This window comes from Antedon bifida, chromosome 11, assembly GCF_963402885.1.
Source record: "Antedon bifida chromosome 11, ecAntBifi1.1, whole genome shotgun sequence".
NCBI classification, from domain to species: Eukaryota; Metazoa; Echinodermata; class Crinoidea; order Comatulida; family Antedonidae; genus Antedon; species Antedon bifida.
The window spans coordinates 12,311,121-12,330,817 of NC_136236.1; the positions used below are offsets into that span (position 1 = coordinate 12,311,121).

The window sequence follows — 19,697 nt, forward strand, 5'->3', positions numbered from 1 at the left end:
CTGAGTTGTCACCACTTGCCTATATATTCACATGGTAGTTGGTACAATAGTTAATGCATATAAATCCACATGGCTAATTAGTACAATAGTAAACACATAATATAAATATCCACTTACATGGGCAATAATAGAAGCATGTAGTTAGCTCCATGGCAGAAGTATAATAGTAAACATGATATAACAAGCCACACATGGCTAAACCTATAACACTTGTATTATTGCATTTCCTTGTATGTCAGCAGCGGCATGCACATGGGTTGTAGTACAACTCTATTCCTTGTGTCCTTCCATTGGGTTAACAAGAGTATTAATTAACACTGCTTTCTCTGCAATCACAGCATAAACTGACCACAATACCTTCACACTGGACTAACTTCTCATTAATATGCATATCCAATTCTCCAATCAATGCCTCCCATAAGCTCATTTGCATAGCAGATGTTTGGTGCTGTTATGGTTACACTGGCCAAGGTCACTTGTAGTAGTAATTGGTAAAAAAAACATGAAATACATCCTTTTTGATATATTTTCTTTCTTAAAAAATATACTGAACCCAAAATAATATAGTCTGATAATTAATTTGTAATAAAAAACAAATCTATCATTCAAATAAAACGATGCATACATTATATCTTTATATTTGTTTTAAACTGTGTTTTTTGTTTACATTTTGGTATTCCTTTTTTTTTTTTAGGTCCAACACACTTTTATTTCACTTTTATTTTTTCATCTGCTAAAATATTCATTTACAATACATTGCACATAATAATAGAATATTGTACATTGCAATGCAGCTGACATTATTTTTTAACTTTCAATAAGTTTCTTTCTTATTTTCTTACTATTTATTGTGCATTTTTTATTAAAAAATTATATCTGTAAAATTTCATTTCATTTATTCGTCTCAAAATAATAAACAAAACAATAAAACACACAAAAATAATAAATAACAGCCAGAACATGAGACAGGGCATCCCAAAAGTGAACTAAATTACGGTTGGGTGGGGACAATCATTGGCTGCAAAAGTTGTTTATTTTGATTTGATTTGATCACTTTATTTGTGAATAAATATTCCATATCTGTAAAACAAAAAATAATACAAAACCGGAAAATCAAACTAAAATAGGATTTTTTCCCACTTAGTATATAGATTTATAAATTTATATTTTGAAAATAATGATACCGATATAATAAATAATAACATTGACACTTGTCGTTTGTCGTATTACAGTTTATTTTCTATAGCACATAACTTAACATTCAAGGACCGTTCCATATAACATAATAAATTATTATTTTACCATTAATAAACAGAAATAAAAATATACATTGAAATATACATTAGTTGCATACTGAATATTGATAAACAATGATATGTAACATTTAATTTAAAAATACTGATTTAAAAAAACATTTAATTAAATAATATAAAGCACCAATTACGAATTAATTAATTTAAATTAAATATAATCAAAATAATATACACATTTATAATTATATAATATATAAAGAAAAAAAAATAAGAACCAAATATTATCATATTTACAGTAGAGTCCCTACCCTTAGGGGACACCAATATAAAGGGGATACCACTATTAAGTGGATACCCTATTCAGGGAATACCCCTATTCAATGGACATCCATATTAAGGGGACACCCCAATTAAGGGGATACCCCTATTCAGGTGACATCCCTATTCAGTGGATAGCCTATTTAGGGGACATCCCTATTAAGGGGACACCCCAATTAAGGGGATACCCCTATTCAGGTGACATCCCTATTCAGTGAATAGCCTATTTAGGGGACATCCCTATTAAGGGGACACCCCAATTAAGGGGATACCCCTATTCAGGTGACATCCCTATTCAGTGGATAGCCTATTTAGGGGACATCCCTATTAAGGGGACACCCCAATTAAGGGGATACCCCTATTCAGGTGACATCCCTATTCAGTGGATAGCCTATTTAGGGGACATCCCTATTAAGGGGACACCCCAATTAAGGGGATACCCCTATTCAGGTGACATCCCTATTCAGTGAATAGCCTATTTAGGGGACATCCCTATTAAGGGGACACCCCAATTCAGTGGATAGCCTATTTAGGGGACACTCCTATTCAGTAGATATCATATTCAGAGGAGACCCTATTCAGGTGACATCCATATTCAGGGAACATCTATATTCAAGGGATACCGCTATTCAGAGGACACTTTCTCAAAAAACGACTGAGAAGCAATATGTTTCAACACTACAGTATGTTAGGTGTCTTCTACTGTATAAAAAAATGTAATAAATATTTATTAATATTAGTAGTCTGTCTCCCAGAAATGGACAATCAGATCTCTCCTAAACTTTAGTTCAGTTTTTTGAAGAGTATGGTTATGAAAGACAACTTCTGTTTTTTAAATATTGTACATATACTAAAATAAAAAAAAAAATTGTAATATTATTAAAGATCTTAAAAAAAAAGAATTGATTTATTTTCCTTTGGTATATTATGTGAATACATTTTTATGAAATGAAAATAGCTCATAATTGCAAGATTTGCAATTAAGAAACCTATTCTATGAAGAACTTTAATACTTTATTTATCTAGTATTAAGTATTTCTAAGTATTAATACAAAAATGAAGTTAGTCTCTGTCAATGATTTTAATCTTTAGGTGCGGCTTTAACTACTTTGTCCTTCATACATAATATAAAGTTAAACAATTTTAAGCACCCATTTCATTAAAGAAAAGTTTCACAGTCATCAGTAAAATATATTAAAAATAAATTAGAAGATATTCAAAAAGTACTAGTAGCTATACCACATAAATATTAAAAACATGTAACATATACACGACCTTTCGGTTTAAAAACATTGTTATCATAAAATAGAAGTCGTTAAAAATTAGGTCACAGTCTAACAGTGGTCATATCCAGCTGTTTGAATTCATGACTTCATCGTCACGTCATACCGACGTATCCCATGATTCATATCCTAGCAGCAGTCACATAAAATGTAAAGTCACAAAGTGTGTACTTAAACCACCAGTGCTTTCAGTACAAACACTCAAATACAATTAAAATGCATGAGTAAGTACCTCATAATGCATGTGTAACTGCTTCCTTTAGCTTTTAAAAGTTACATACTGTACATGCTATAAAATAATAGTATGCCAAAAAATATTCGATATTGCTTACAAAATTAAGTATCACCAGCGAAGAGTGAAAATAATTTTACTCTTCCCTAGTATCGCAATGCACAGTTTCTTCATAATGATAAAAATAGTTCTTAGTACAGAAAAAGTACATCTTTTAGCTCATTATATAAAAACAAATAGCAGATGACCATATAAAGGTATAAAACAATCATATATGGGCATATCACACCCAAATATGGACATTTATAAATGATAATGGGGGTTAACAGGAGGGTTGTAGTTTTGGTTTGGGTATGGTGGTGGAGCTGATGCATTTTGGTGGTTGCTGGTCTGTAGTACTGGGTACATTGGCTGGGCTTGCTGTCCATAAGAAGGGGGTGCCTGACCCCCTGCTGGTGGGTACACATGGTGGTTGTGGTAGTTGTTGATTTGGGGAGGCGGTGTATGGTTGATTATTGTTGGCGTTGGGTTTGCCGGAGCTGCAAAAAAAATAAATAGAAAAATTACATTATTAGGATCAGGCAAAAGATACGTTTTACAAATTATAATACAAATCAACAAATTCAACAAACATGACGCAAGGAGATTATTTGTATCAATATGTTTATATTCAGGGGACACCCTTTTCTAGGAGACACACCTATTTAGAGAACACACCTATTCAGGAGATACATGGATTAAGGTGATACAAAGGGGTTTTTTAACACTACAGTCAACCCCTACTCACTTTGTTGGGTCGCGAATATTTTGTCTTGTTACTTACAATATGCTACCCTTGTCCGTGGTACCCGACTACTCCTAGTACGTCGTCTCTTATTGACGCAACAACACGAACAAAAGCAGCAACAAATCACGACACAGACGACAATAAATATAAAGAGTGCACACACGCCCCCTATTGTCACCCTTATACTGAAATAAATAATAAAAGTATTACAAAAGTACAATTTCGAAATATTCATTTAGAAGTTGTAGTAGCAGTATTGTCAAAATATTAATAAATGGAAAGCACAATGTGTACTCAAAATATGATTATTAATATTATTATTAATTAATTTTATTAGTAATTACATTTTTTTCATAAAAAAAAGTGCACATTATAAATAAAATATTAAATCCTATTATTACAGCCAGCTGGGGCAGGGGGCAGATCACTTCTTATAAATTACATATTACAATTCCTACAGTGTATACAGAAAAAGCACAAGTACTATTAATAATGGAAAATAAACTTAAAGAACTTACTTATGACCTGTTCCTCCTATATCTCCTAATTCAGTATCTAAAGTATTTGCTTCGTCAAAATTATCAAAATGATCAAAATCTAAATCACCTCCCATCATGCCAGCAGGAGTGTACAATATTAAGTAAAATATTTGAACGGACTGCGAGTAGAATAGGTCAACTATAGAACAGTTTAGTAAGTAAATGTGGCGGCGGTGTGTCACCGGCGTGGAAACGTGCGTCACGGGAAAGTTGAAAGAAGCTAAGGGAAACTAGGTTATAATGTGATAAGTGATAACATCCTGAGAGACGGTAAGAATAATGACAAATTGTTATGACTATTGTACAACAAGGTGGACTTAAATTATGGCAACCTTTACAATTTGTGTTAAATATTCATTTCATAATTACATCCTTTAATATTATTAGTAATATTAAAGTCTATTTCTAGACTTATTTTGACCACCAATAAATAATGTATTATTTGGTCTAACTCTAAGTAATGGCTAAGAGTGATTAACAACATATTGTATGTTATTGACAGGTCGTACTAAGTCACTATTATATTAGTCATGGTCTAATTGCCACTATAAATAATGTATTATTTGTGGAAAATCAATAAAGAACAACATCAATATCGATGTAGGTCTAGGTCCAGCTGATGACCTTTGACATGCACACAGTAGGTCCTGGGGCTCTATTTAAAAATAGCTTTGAAAGTACCTAGGTTAAATACAGTATTAAATGACATTTGATTTCTATTTATCATCTTACCTACCTAGTAGACAATAATGATTTTAATTACCATGTATTGTTGTTATTCTCTGTTACTAGTGTACTGTTGTTACATTATATTTGTTTAGTGAACATAATCTATTTTGTTCACCTATATTGGTGTAACTCTACGCATGGAGGTATAATACCTCCATGCTCTAAGCATGGAGCTATAAAATTAGCTAATGTTATAGCTCCATGCTCTAAGTAACAGCTAAGAGTGATTAACAACATATTGTATGTTATTGACAGGTCTTACTAAGTCACTATTAGTCACGGTCCAATTGCCACTACTAAAACTAATAATACTGTTTGGTTCCGTTGGTGATAGAAAATTGCAATTATTCTACTACAGTGAGTCTTATTACCAGGTTTGCCAGTTCCCCCATATGTACGCTTTCATGGACACAGCATGATTTAAACCATGTTTAAACCAATAACTTTGGATTAGAGACACACAGTGCCACTATACTAAGAAATATTTTTCTTTCTTTCTATAATTTATGTCCTTATAAACAACTACTGATTGTTCAGGCCTTGTCTTTTAAGGTGAGCGAGTGCGATCACTCACCTAACACACTACTAAAAACTGCCCTTGAGGTGTGCGATTTACAACACGCTTAAATTTGGAAAACTTCTACACACCAAAATACAAACAGCACACCTACAGCACCCCTGAATGTATTGAGGAGTGCAATTTGTATTTATATTGGCCAGACTTGTTTTTTATGATCTTGTTTTTATGATCTCAACATGTGGTAAATGTTCTTTGATTTGTAAACATACAAACCAAAGCAGAGTAGTAGTAATGACTCATATGGGGTGATTAATATATTATAGCTCACCCAATTAGGCAAGCTCATAACACTCAAGTTACAGGATGGGAAACCAATGCTTTGTAAAACCAAGTCTCGTATGATAATACACTTGTCAATTGTATGACCCTCAATACGACCCCTGGGAGAGGTGTGTTATGGGTGCTTAGCTTCTTTTACAAATAATTTTTTTTTTTTTAATAATAAAAAACCTAGATGATACATCAAATCAATGGTGTGTTAATATCTGTCACTTTACTTCCCATCATATCATAAACATGGTCACAGTGCGTCAAAATGGGTGCGTCATGGCCACCTAAAGGAAATCATATTTTTGATGCACAGGTGCGTCATGGTATTCATAAGGTATGACGCACATCGGATAAATGATGCACCTCTCCCAGAGGTTGTATACTATAGTGTGTCATACAATTGTGTACAATGCTTAGGTGGTTGAAGCAAGCATTTCAACCACAAGCCACAGTTCCTCCCTGACTCGTTAAATTTAGGCCTATTGCAAACTGTTTGATATCAAATTACAGATATATTGTTTGCCTTTAAATAACCGTCCTTTTATTATGTCCTATCTAGTTAAATATTCTTTGAGAGAACAGTATGTGATAAGATTAGTATTACAACTCTTATAAATTTAATGTTTAATTTGCACATTCTAAAATCAAATACAAGTTAATGTATACAGTCACACCCTTCACATTTGTAAATAACAAAGATTATTACGATTGTAAAACAGAAAGAATGTTAACTGACTATCGTATGATAAGAAGACAAAACATGTTGATGATTACAAGCTATAAATACAAAGTACATAGGAAATATTGGTTCACTATCTTTGCAAATATTGACATAAGAGTAATATAATGTAAATATTCTTGTGCAATATATGACAACAAATTATTGGAAGATCAAGTATTGTGGAATCAGGTTATCGCAACAAATGAGAAATGATTTTACCAAGAGGTTTAAACTTAATGACCCAATTTTCTTGTTTGTGTTTTTTGTTAACTGTAAAGACAAGCTAAAATGTTTATACAAGGTCCTTATTGTATTTTATTTTACAATTGTTTTGAAATCCTTTCTGGCTTTTTTTTATCGCTTTGATTAAATCTGCTTATTTGCTTTTTTTTAATTTCCAGTCACTAATAAATACCCACAACATTGTCATTGTAAACAATTTATATATTTGTTTAAATCATAAACTATACTAATAACATGAACTTTACTCTATATTATTGTTTTCTACATTGTAGTAGTACACCACATGATATCAATCACGTCACCTTTGGCAAAGTTCCAACTGTAGCAATTTGGAATCAAACCTGAACCATAAGTGTGTTTGACTGAGTTAATTATTAATGTTAATTCACTATATACAGATCACATGCATAGTCGTAACTTACTTAATTGATGGTATGTGGTGTGTATCGCCATCACAACACCCTTCTTTGCAACAGTATATCTTATCAAGATCATCTCCTGCAAAGAATTGCGGGCAACTGTACGGGTCCTTATACTCTCCGAACTCCCAGTATCCATCACAATTTTCACCTGCTGTTGATAAAAAAATTAATAATTAAACCAAATCAAATCAAATCAATCCTAAAAAATATATAGGGCATACAAATATGTAATTCAATGTGTTTTGATATTTTTTAAATTAAAAAAACATCGTTTTTCTCTTTATTTAATTGGTGGTGGACCCATCATCCGGGACCCATCCATACTGCACGCGCGCGCCACATCATTTTGTTCAGGCGCGCGCCTAGCAAATGTCGTCTGCCGAGATCTGGGGGTGTAGCCCTAGCTCAAGTACCAATTTGTAAACAACTTCGCGGGGGTTTGCCCATCAAATTCCCACAGATGAAACGTCAACGCCCGATGGTTGATGGCCTTCAACTTTCATCGTCTTTTCTAACTAAATAAGATACCCAATTCTAATATAATTCTACTTAAATAATACCTTCATAAATGTATTTCATTTGAATAATAATAAGCTTATAATTTACCTGAAACAAATGCAAAAATTCCTCCTAAAAGAAGAGAAACTGATAAAATCATTATCACTCGACATGTTTTCTAAACAACTAACAATCGCCCTCAACGTTCGGAGTGTTTCTCTCTTTCTTCAATTGTCTGGTTTGCAAACTTAACCATACACATTTTAGTGTTAGTGGACTCATCCTATCTCAGCAAAATATTGGAAAATTTAGAAAAAAAAATCAATAAAAATTTCTCTCCGGCTTACATCCACCTACGACAATCAAAAGGTTAAATAAATGTAATTAAAAAAATAAAAGTTCTTAGTAGGGATAGTGTATAATTATTGTAAGCCATTAGTAGAACCTGGGGAATTTAATATAATTTGTTCTCAATTTTAATTAAAATAATAATAATATAGTCAATAAATGCAGATTATTTATATTCTTTTGGTAGAGTAACCAACACTAGATGGTTGCATGCCTAATACCTTAATGTACCTTTTAACTACACTATACTGTAGTTAAAAGGTACATATAAATCTTCAGACAAAAACAAAAATCACAGCCATAACTTGTATTATTATCTACGTGTTTATTATAAGAAAACCGACACATACACTTAACCGTTTATAGTTATGGGGAAAAACGACCTGTCTAATTTGCCAAAATAATTGGTTCACACATGAGCAATAGGGAGCTTTTGATTTGGGACGACCGACAACCAAACTACGCCATAATTCATTGTGCGCATGTGGGGATATTGGGACGTATTTCTTTCACTCCCCACCTCAACAATTTGGTTTCTAGGCACCCACCGATGACAGATGACAGACCTACGTAGGTCATCGCATTGTGTAAATCTAAGCACACACTAAATGTTGATACATTCAAAGCGTAGATCAAGTGTGAACTCAACCTCATTAAGCAAAATATTTCTTTTTTTCTTCAAATTTTGCCAACTAATTTGAATGTTTTACAAATAACCTTTGCCCTTAAGATACCTTATACAAAGTTAAAACATATCTACACATACTGATAGCGATGTTGGCTATTTGTTTACCATTGGTTAATAAATGCAGCATTTAATATTTTGGTATGTGATGATGTCAAAGTGAAATATGGAACAATATTGATAGATCATAATAATGTGTATTACATGATCTCCAGCAGTTAATGTGATTTAAATTACATAAAATTAAGATTAATAGCCAAATTATATAAAATAATGCCTTATTTGGTAAATCTAATCCCAAAAAGGCCATTAATTCAATAATATAAATAAAAAATATGTAATAAGCAAATTACACTAGAAACTCAGGACCAAACATAATAGGAGTGTCATCCCCTGAAAAGGGGTGGGACCCAACATAATAGGAGTGTTGTCCCCTGAATAGAGGTGTCTTAAAGAGGAGTTCTATTGTAAAATCAATAATTTCAATTCATGATTGTTTATCTTAAGCCATATTTTGTTAAGGCCAGCATAAATTGTAGTCTTCTGATCTTAAATACATATTTTTATTTTAAGTACATTAATAAGCATCTCAGCAGTTAGTAAGCAAAAAGTAATTAGCATTAATGTTATTAATAACATTATAATTAATATTAATTATATTTACACAAGAGACGTGTGTAACTTTATGAGAAGGTTTAATCATGTCGGTTTTATGTGAAGAAGACATATTTGATTGAGTTAATATATCATTAACAACCAATATAAAAATGATTTGACCTCTCGCATAGATTCTTAATATAAGTTAATCCAATCCGGGGAACGGTACCACAGAGGCAGACAATATCTTTTACTATGAAAATGTAAAATATATATCCTATTTTTTTTATTGTTACTGTTTCTTTTTTCTAACAAATGAATATAAACATTTACAGTATATGAGGTAAAATAGTATAAAATTTAACTACAAACTTCTATCTAGATTTGAAACCTAATTTGAATGAAATATAAATAAGTTTAATGAACACAATCACTAAGCATATACACACTAACAAGTTTTGAATACAGACACATATACCACTGAATTAACATACAGAATACAGAACAAAACAGGTTAGTGTAAAAGGTTTGGAAAAATACAGGGTCTAAAAAAACTTAAATGGGACTCAGCAGCAGACAGATTATTCTTGTCAAATGCCATTTTAAGACTTTTCTTTTAAGTAGTTTTTAAATAAATAAAAGTATTGTTAGGGGCTCTGTTCTTGGTAGGGCGCCATATAAAAAGTTAATCATAATATCTGGTCAAGCCTTTTAGCTAGGGGGACTTGATGGAAATATCTCATTCCTTTTTTGTGGAAAAACGAACCGTCTGTAAAAATCCCTGCCTACAGGCTTGGTTACACACATAAGACATAATTGACGTTTGATAAACTTGAGATAAGAAGCGTATTTTACAAAAAGTAAATGAAAGTTTCTTTACACTTCCTGATAAATATTTTTACATACATTTATATTTTTTAGGAGACAAAAATACAAAGAAATGTGATTTGAGTGAAAAATACATAAACAACTAAACACTATACCTAACAATCTTAAACAAGGGTGATAGAAAGTGTCACAAGAAATGAAATGCAATTAACAAAAACATAAACACGTGTTACAATCTGAATCATTATTTACAATGATTGACCTATGATTGACCTTTGCAACTAAAACATTGTGCCGTGTTAAAAACCATATAATAGCACCATAAACAAAGTGGCAACGAATTCAATAAAAGTTAAATTTTCAACAAAGCATGATATGCAAATTAGTTCAGACAATTTTACTTGATTTTGAAAAACAATAGAAAATTTATTGATATGAATTTCATTGCTTGTAAACCAGTATGAAATTTAATTTAGGTTTCAAGACAATCAATGAACTTTATCAAAATGTTTTCACTATTAATATAAATTTAGTTGTCGTCCAAAATAATTTGTATAACATTGTCATGAATAATTAAAATGGTAACATTGATTATTACAGATGACAATCTATAGTTAGTGGATGTAGGTTTCAAGACAATCAATGAACTTCATATCAAAATGTTTTCACTATTAGTAAAAATTTAGTTGTCGTCCAAAATAATTTGTATAACATTGTCATGAATAATTAAAAAAACATGTTAACATTGATAGATGACAATCTATAGTTAGTGGATGTAGGTTTCAAGACAATCAATGAACTTCATATCAAAATGTTTTCACTAATAATAGAAATTTAGTTGTTGTCCAAAATAATTTGTATAACATTGTCATGAATAATTATAACATGTTAACATTGATAGATGACAATCTATAGTTAGTGGATGTAGGTTCAACTATGGCCGCATCTTATCTTTTATTGTCATCTTTTCCGGTGCATATTTCATAGTAGTTTGCACGTTGTTGTATTGTTGTAAGAGCCTTCTCTGCTCGCTCCTTTAGGTCACCAAGCGATACCTCCTGCTCGTCTAGTAGTATCTTATTGTTATTAAAGTCCCTTTCCAGTGCTACAAAACAAATAGTGCATTTTAAAAGTTACCCCTGTGTTTAAAATATCTTTTGTTCAATATAAAATAAAGTATCGATATTAAAGCTTCTTGTTTTAAACCAGAAGTGTGAATGCATAAATAAAAAAAATAAAGAAAAGGTGAAGTGAGGTCAAAGTGCAATACTAACCTCTAAGACGGCTCAGTTTTCTCTTCGTCTCAGTTTCTAAGACAGTGGCACCTGATAGAAGGGCATCGGCACGAATACGGAACTCTTCTGCTCTTGATGCTCTAGTATTTATATCCTGTTTAGCAGTATCAAACCTATCTTGAAGGGCCCCTGCTTCCTGTGAAGATAATACATACAGAGGCTCCACTAATTAGTATGATATATTAAAACATAAAGGCAAATTTACACAGACGAGCGGTAAAGGTAAGCAGAAAACCATGTAGCTTGTCCCACGTAGAATCTGTATCTTTCCTGAGCGGAAACCGTCCACTCCGCATTGTGTGTAAATGGTCATAAGGAATAACATAGATTATATATTTTTTATTACCATTATGACTCGTCTGTGTAAATTGGCCTTAAAACAAACTTGAAAAAAGTGAGGGAAAAACACAATATTTATGATTATTAGTGAACTGGACGGATATAAATAAAATCACATATAAGGTCATTGATGATTGGTACCCAAGAATTTTTAATAGTATGGGTAAACATCACAATATGACATTTACCAGGTTTGACAAGAAAGTTCTTAGAACATCATGTGCTAACATTATACTGAATAGTTTGTATATTGCATATATATATAAATGAAATTCTAAGAATTTAGCAGCCAATCACTGATACAATGGCACCGATTAGCGTTGTTAGTATGCGCTTAATTGTGTGGTATCAATTGCACTGCTTACCTGGGCAGTTTCTTCGGCCAGAATAGCTGCGTTAGCCGCCGAGTCGTTTGCCGTTTGAATGTTAATCAGGTTGTCAGTAAAACGTAAACTCAAATCCTTTAGTGACTCTTTCATCATCAGAACCATTACAAGAGATCCATTAGCCTTGATCAACGCAGCATCAACTACTGAGGAGATCTAAACACAACAGACATAGGATTATCAAAGTGTGATAGATAAGGCACCATGCTATGGTGCAGTCTCCTGTGGGTACAAATTAAACACTGTTACATTAATACAAGTTATCCTTAGGTCACTTACGGATGTTATGGTCAATCCAACTTCCTTTATGTCTTCAGTTGCCGTGTCAATAGCAGCGGCAGCCTCCTTTTGGTCATCTTTTGCATTTTCGAGGGCGGTGTTTACATATTCTGCTGAGTTCTTCACACTCTCTGCAAATTGTCTTTAAAAGAGAAGTTTTGTATGAATTTTTAATACCTGTGTATTATCAGATAAACTTCCAAAATTCAACAAAATTATGAACATAGAGAGATAGAGATAAATAATATAGAAGTACACTATATATAACACTAACAAAATCACCACAAAAAAAAAAACAACAAAAAAACCACTTGCAGGTTTCCATAACCATAGCAGCTATGCAGAATACCTTAGATAACCAACCATTTGTTTTTATGTTTAGAAGTGAACTTACACCCTAGGTGTTCGTATTGAAATGTTAAAGTAAAACATAAATAGAAAATGAAAATAAAATGGAACCTACTTTGCCTCATCAGCTTTCTTTTCGAGCTCAGTGACCCTTCTGAGGTCATCACGCGTGTCGTTCAAGATCTGCTCAATATTATCCAGACTATCCACCAGTTCTTGAATCTCTTCTGCCAACGCTGAAATAAAAAACACAAAAAATCATTTAAAAGTTTACAAACACTGAACCACTTTGGCAACTATATATATATACAGTAGAACCCCTCCCTTGGGACCCCTATTTAGGGAACACACCCCTATTAAGGGAACACACCCCTATTTAGGGAAAACACCCCTATTTAGGGAACACACCCCTATTTAGGGAACAGGGGAACTTTGCTGGGACCTGAAGGTATCCTCTCAATAAAGGTCCTATTTTAGTAGATCAAGAAACAATGAGTGGGACTGAAGTTCAACCGGCAAAGAAAATGAACTTTTTAACACTGAAAAAAAACCAATATTATCTTGCCTACAGTATACACATTACCATGTCTAAGATATAGGTGCTTTTTCAAACAGTACACCTACTATCTATGTACCTTTAATCTCCTCTGGTGTACGAGATATCTGAATGGCTAAGGTCTGCTCAGCAGTGACCTTTACTTGTTCTGGTGTTGCTTCATCAACAACATTCAGAGCATTAATGATGTCATCGACCAATCGGGAAAGGTTCTGCCCGACTGACCCTAGATCTTGTTTAGCTGTTAGAGCAGCATCATACGCCTTTTGTGCTTCTTCTAAAGCTACTTCGCTCTCTCCTTCAACTGCCTCTACTGCTTGTAGTTTTGCATTTGCTTCTTTTTCTTTCTCTGTGAACTTCTCTTGTGCCGTTTGTGCTCTTTCTTTGGCTTTGTTTGCGATGTTGCGAGCACCATTACATCCAAGACCGCCACAAGTACCACAAGCAGCGCCTCCACATTGACCACAACTGTCACCTGGACTGCCACACACCTGGTGATTATGCAAAATAGCTAGTTATACATTGAATACAATAATATAACTGTGTATAACAGTTCTGAAATTATGGTACAGGTAAAAATTTGGAGAGATTTTGTATAAACAAAATGATCTGATAAAATCTAACTAACTTATTGAGATTCAAAATTAAAACAATCTCTGGAAACAGGGCCATAGCCACCAGTACAGTTGGTAAGGTTTCAACCTGACCACCTTTTCAGAGGCCTTTGACAACCCTGTGGCTTGAACAGAGATTGTTCCCTTTTCTTACTAAAACTAGACAACTTTATTTCTCGTGGCTACATCATTGTGAAAGGTTTTGTTGCAGATTTATTATTAATTTATTTCACCAGAATAATAAAAATAACAATTATTATTTGATATTGGTACTGACTGGTTCAGGTAACCATCTACGTAGACACCAGGCATAAAGTTGGCATTTAGATTAATGCTACTTTTAAGTGTACACAACATTTTTTTAGTTTTTTGAGAATGAGGTGGCCATAAGAGCAATGGTCATTTTCCGGTCACTTAGTGAGGACGAAGCGTGATACCAAGACATAAATTAAACACCACTCTACCTGAACATTCAAAGCATTTATACGATCTTCAAGATCACCGATATCATTGCCGACAGCATCAACACGTGCCCGGTAATTATCCAAATCGTTACTAAACTGTGTTTTTAATTCTGCTATTTTGTCCTCAACCTCTTGACGTACACCAGCTGATTCTGCTAACGTGTCTGCCGTGCCGTCTGCCTTAGCTTGGGCTGCGTCTCCCCTGTCACGACTCTCATATATTATCTTAAGTGCCTCTGTAATTGTAAAACATTACTTTATACTACATTTTTCTAAAGTCTCATACAGACATTAATGACGCCAATATTACTGCATTTAAAATGCCAATATTATATCAATGAAATCAAACTACTACAATTGTGGTGTTTTTCCTGCTCTGTATAAAAGAGATAACAAGTATAAGTCTATTTTAATAAAATCGAAGGGGTTCTTTTTTTGTATTTTCACAATGCAAAACAAACCAGGATGATCCGTTAAGTTGAAAACAACTTATTTCCAATTTATGTTATTTTTTCAGACTGGTCTAATTAATTAATTAAATAGAATTTTTTCGAAAACAAACATTGCGTAACTTACCTTCAATATCAATCCTTGTAAGGTTCCTTAGATCCTCTTCAAGTTTCTTGATGTCACGACCCAGGTCAAGTGCGGAGGCATTTAATTGGTCAATGCGATTGTTGGAATCTTCTATGTCTAGTTCAACGTACACTAGTTTACTTGAGATCTTGTTTAACTCATCAGCATTACTATCAAGTTCTTGTCTATAATAAAATAGTTGAATACAGTTATGTGACAATTACAATAATTATCCATTTTTTAAAATCATACATGATAATAATACAGGTACAGTGGAAGTGTCCCCTTAATGGGTGTGTCTCTTTAATAGGTGTGTCCCCTTAATATTTGTGTCCCTTTAATAGGTGTGTCCCCTGGATTGGGGTTGTACGATAGTGTCCCCTTTTTAGGAGTGTTTAAATGAGATATTCTACTGCAGTTGCTGCAGTAACATTGAACAACCTCACTTTAGAGATGCTATTTTAACATTTGTCTATAAATCAAAAAAATAATTTTATTTGTTTTTATTTATTGATTTCAACACATCATTATTTCATGTGTATATAAACTGCAGTCAGCAATAATTTGCATTGTAAGATATTTACATACAGTTAAAATCATTAAAATAGGCCCACACACCTTCAAACACACAAAAGATAAGACTTGGAAACAATTTAAAAACATTATGATGTTTACTTACTGAATTTGACGAAGAGCATCTTCATATTCTTGGAGTCTGTCGGATGGACTGTTCTTGAATCCATCTAGAATGTCTCGTATCTCCTGGATGTTCTCCTCGATTATTGTAAAGTTTTTGCCAAAAGCCCCGCTGGTAAAGTTCGATGACCTATTGGAAGCTTGCGCAATGAGCTCATCGGTGGCAACTACAAAACAAAAATGTTGTTAAGATTAACTTAATTTCTAGTATGGAATAAGTTTAGACATCAAATTAATTAATTAAGATTATTACACAAGTGTAGTCAAATACTCATTTCTAAGATCTTGAAATATCAAATATTTAAGTATCCACTTCTCAGTTTCTTTTCTTCTTTCAAGTTTGGACATCAACTTACTTAACAAGACACATCTTGAATGATCAAATACTTAAGTAACTACTTACTTCTAGGATTTAATGATCAAATATTTAAGTATCTACTTACGTTTCAAATCTTGAATGATCAAGTACCAGTTGTCGTAACATTCTCCGCAAGGGTCACAATATGGAAAGTTTCCCTTAGTGCCGATGGCGCAGCGGTCACACTTAGGTCCAGTCACGCGGTCTCTGCACACACAGTGTCCATTGTTTTCACACTGTAGTACATCTGACCCTTCAACATTGCATTCACAGGCTAAAAAAAAATAAATTGAATTCTGGTATTTAATTTTTTTTTTTTTAAAACTCATCTGAACTGGCTAGAGAGAGGCCTACATCCAGACCAAAAGTCAATACTGGGACAATACCCGGGGATATGCCTGGTTGTGAAATCAGACATAAATTAGGGGGTGGGTTTAGACCAGAGGATATACAGTACAGTAGTTAAGTGTATTTGAATACTGACGTGTGCATCCAATATTTGCATCTATTGGGTCGCCATAGTAAAGATCTTGACAGCTACAACAGTCTCGTCCTCCAAAACCTGGCTGGCATGAACACTCACCGCTGAACTACAAAACAAAAATAAAAAATTATGGAGTAAGAGCAGTAATTGTGTTTGGCACTTTTTTGTTGTCATTAGTTAGCCTCTTTCCTGCTCAGAGTCTAGATAATTTTAATAATCAACAAACACTCAAAGCGCTCTGGTCTTTACGAAATAGCTCTATATAAATGTCGCATTATTATTACTAGATGGTACGCTCGCTTCGCTCGCGTACCATATAGGTCGTGTCCACAGATGGTTCTCGAATACACAGTAATTTCAGCGTAAAAAAAACTGGCGATTTCAAATGTACGTACCGCAGGACTATAAATACATTGTCGTTTTTAGAAATGAATAAATAGACACGATGATTAATGTAGTCAACTAAAATTAGCACACTGGGAATTAGGCCTACTTCCTAAGGAGAAACTTGTCTTAAAATGAGTCCAAAAAAACTAAAACTGTCCCTGTTATAGTCGATTGAAATAGTAAAGTACATGTAACGATACACCACTACGACGTTTATGTTTTTTATAATTACTAATTAATACAATAAACAGTAACCACATTCACAGTAAGAAAATTTCGATTCAAATGGCGACCAAAAATGGTTATTATGTACAGTATTTACAATATTGTCAAAGTATTGCAATGCTATATCTCAGTTTTAAGTTTATTCTCAAAGGGCCCATAAATTTACCTACTTGTGTTAAACCATGGAGGGCTCATAAATTTACCTACAAACTGCGAGTCTGAGAGATTGGAATGTTCCATTTATCGCAAATCAATACATTTGTATAAACGTATATTAAATCTATCAAAATAGTATTTTTTTAAGAAAATCGGCCTGTCTTCAACATTATGATACTGTACTCGAGATGTTCAACCGGTTTTCAGCTATTAAAAACAATTATCGTAGGAGGAGATAGGAAAATGCGAAGCATCCTCGTATTATTGTGTGCAGGTACTTTTTAAGAGGACATCCATTAGACAGTGTATACTACGGTCGGAAAACACCCCTATTTGGGGCAAATCGTTCAACCTAAATTCGTTTTAATTGTCAATAACTAATTATCTAACTCAATTTAATTAGTAAACAGGGTTACATCTGGTGGTTTAAATAAGTACCGAGATTCTAAACAACTTTATATACCATAAAGTAAACATTCTAGAATTAACGCACGATTTACCGAATTTTGCCCTTACGTAAATTTATATATAGATTACTCCGGATTAATTCTGTGCTTTTTTTAACTTGGCAAATAAATATTATTTTTATTTTTATTATTAATCGACAACCTTTCATGAGTACAATTGAGTATAGTGGGGGAAGATGATAGGACATACACAATGATGTTGGATAACAAGAATCCAACAAAAATGGAAATTGTATAAATCTCATTAGTAAAAAAATGTTTAAAGCTCTCTCTACAATATCAAACTGTATGTGACAAAAAAAAATGTTATGTGCCCATATATGGACATGATGATGTCATATCACTACCATATTTGGGCAAATCACTACCATATTTTGGCACATCACACACAAACTGATAGTGTAGACAGAGCTTAACATACCTGGTTACATTGTAAAGAAACAGATCCCTGGGAGCAACAGTTGCAAGCTTCGCAGCCCATGCCACTCGCTAACCGCCAGTAGTTGTCCATACATTGGTCACACTGACGTCCAATCACGTTGGGCAAGCACGGGCAATCGCCTGTGACGCGGTCACACACTCCACAATTGTTGTTAGCATCACAAGTAGTTCTGTCTATTCCTAGAACATTACAACTGCACTCTGAAACAAGATGACAACAATGAATTAAAGATTACACAAAGTCATTCATCTAATTAAATTTATTTCAGAGCAAATAGTTCATATATATTTGAGCTTGAACTGCTAAAAAATTGATTAAGGATAAGTATCGCAGAAAATGAAAATAATACCATAGAGCTACAAAATTTCTCTGATGAGCAATGACTTTAATAAGTTAAAAAGCCTGAGAAAGGAATAAAAGACCTCAAATGCCTACCAGATGTTAACAATTATTATGGTCTTGTCTTTCATTTTGCTACTAAAATTTATCAATTAAAATAATGGTAAATTTGAAGAAAATGTATAGTGCCTGCCTTACCTCTACATGTCCTCTGAAGGGCATCACCATAGTAATCAGATGCACAGATCTCACAATGTGGGCCAGCAGTATTGTACAGACAATTAGTACATTGGCCAGATTCAGGCATGCAGTTACCGGGCAGAGCAAGATCGGTATTACCGTTACAATCGCACAGGCTACATCCGCCTCCTAAAACAGTCGGGTCACCAAAGTAATTGTTGGCACATTTGTCGCATCGAATACCTACAAAAAAAGGGGAATAGTAGTAGTTGATTAGTTCACCCCAAAGAGAACTCTTAACGTCACTAAATAAAAATATGTATCCTATTTTGCACTCATTTGAACATTACTTGCTCACAGTGCTTGTTAGTAAAGCTCTGTCTACAATATCAAACTTTATGTGACAAAAAAATGTGATGTGCCCATATATGGACATGATGATGTAATATCACTACCATATTTGGGTATATCGCTACCATATTTGGGCACATCACACTTTTTTTGTCAAACTAGTTTGATAGTGTAGACAGAGCTTTAGATTAGGAAGATTTTAATTTTATTGATTGTCTAGTCTCTATTATCCAGAATGTTGTAGTTACCATCAAAACCTGGATAACAGTTGCAGATGACAGTCTGGGACTGGTTGTCAAGGTAACATGTATCTGCATGTTGGATGCCATTTTGTACACCTCCTGGACACAAGCACGGTTGACACTGCTGTCCGAAGCCAATTCTTGGATTACCATAGTAACCATCAAGACACCTGCGAAAAT

General features: G+C 33.4%; 2 protein-coding genes across 2 annotated transcripts in view; both read right to left on the minus strand.

The window, feature by feature from the left end:
• Positions 1-1,227: 1,227 nt before the first annotated feature.
• LOC144855750 (uncharacterized) lies at positions 1,228-8,065 on the minus strand. Its single transcript, XM_078713670.1, has 4 exons — positions 7,984-8,065; positions 7,378-7,528; positions 3,910-4,058; positions 1,228-3,625 (listed from the first exon to the last, which is right to left on the minus strand). The coding sequence occupies exons 1-4, from the start codon at positions 8,033-8,035 to the stop codon at positions 3,390-3,392; spliced, it is 588 nt and encodes a 195-aa protein (XP_078569796.1). The 5' UTR covers positions 8,036-8,065; the 3' UTR covers positions 1,228-3,389.
• A 463-nt stretch (positions 8,066-8,528) lies between these two features.
• The window catches only part of LOC144855743 (laminin subunit beta-1-like), a 36,680-nt gene continuing 25,511 nt past the window's right edge, over positions 8,529-19,697 (minus strand). Inside the window, exons 15-29 of the mRNA XM_078713663.1 lie at positions 19,524-19,687; positions 18,943-19,167; positions 18,385-18,605; positions 16,729-16,834; positions 16,330-16,518; positions 15,870-16,053; positions 15,191-15,375; positions 14,615-14,850; positions 13,616-14,027; positions 13,096-13,216; positions 12,633-12,774; positions 12,333-12,509; positions 11,608-11,764; positions 11,262-11,438; positions 8,529-11,112 (exon numbers count right to left, since the gene is read on the minus strand). Coding sequence (XP_078569789.1) covers positions 11,281-11,438; positions 11,608-11,764; positions 12,333-12,509; positions 12,633-12,774; positions 13,096-13,216; positions 13,616-14,027; positions 14,615-14,850; positions 15,191-15,375; positions 15,870-16,053; positions 16,330-16,518; positions 16,729-16,834; positions 18,385-18,605; positions 18,943-19,167; positions 19,524-19,687 — 2,677 coding nt within the window. The 3' untranslated portion in view covers positions 8,529-11,112; positions 11,262-11,280. The remainder of the gene's footprint in view (positions 11,113-11,261; positions 11,439-11,607; positions 11,765-12,332; positions 12,510-12,632; positions 12,775-13,095; positions 13,217-13,615; positions 14,028-14,614; positions 14,851-15,190; positions 15,376-15,869; positions 16,054-16,329; positions 16,519-16,728; positions 16,835-18,384; positions 18,606-18,942; positions 19,168-19,523; positions 19,688-19,697) is intronic.

What these genes read in the sequence shown, in the direction of transcription:
- LOC144855750 (XM_078713670.1), bottom strand. Translation starts at nt 8,035, where the DNA reads ATGATTTTATCAGTTTCTCTTCTTTTAGGAGGAATTTTTGCATTTGTT. An exon ending in AATTTTTGCATTTGTTTCAG is followed by an intron (nt 7,529 to 7,983) that starts GTAAATTATAAG and finishes TTTTATCAACAG; the next exon opens with CAGGTGAAAATTGTGATGGA. An exon ending in ACGGACAAGGGTAGCATATT is followed by an intron (nt 3,626 to 3,909) that starts GTAAGTAACAAG and finishes TTTTTTTTGCAG; the next exon opens with CTCCGGCAAACCCAACGCCA.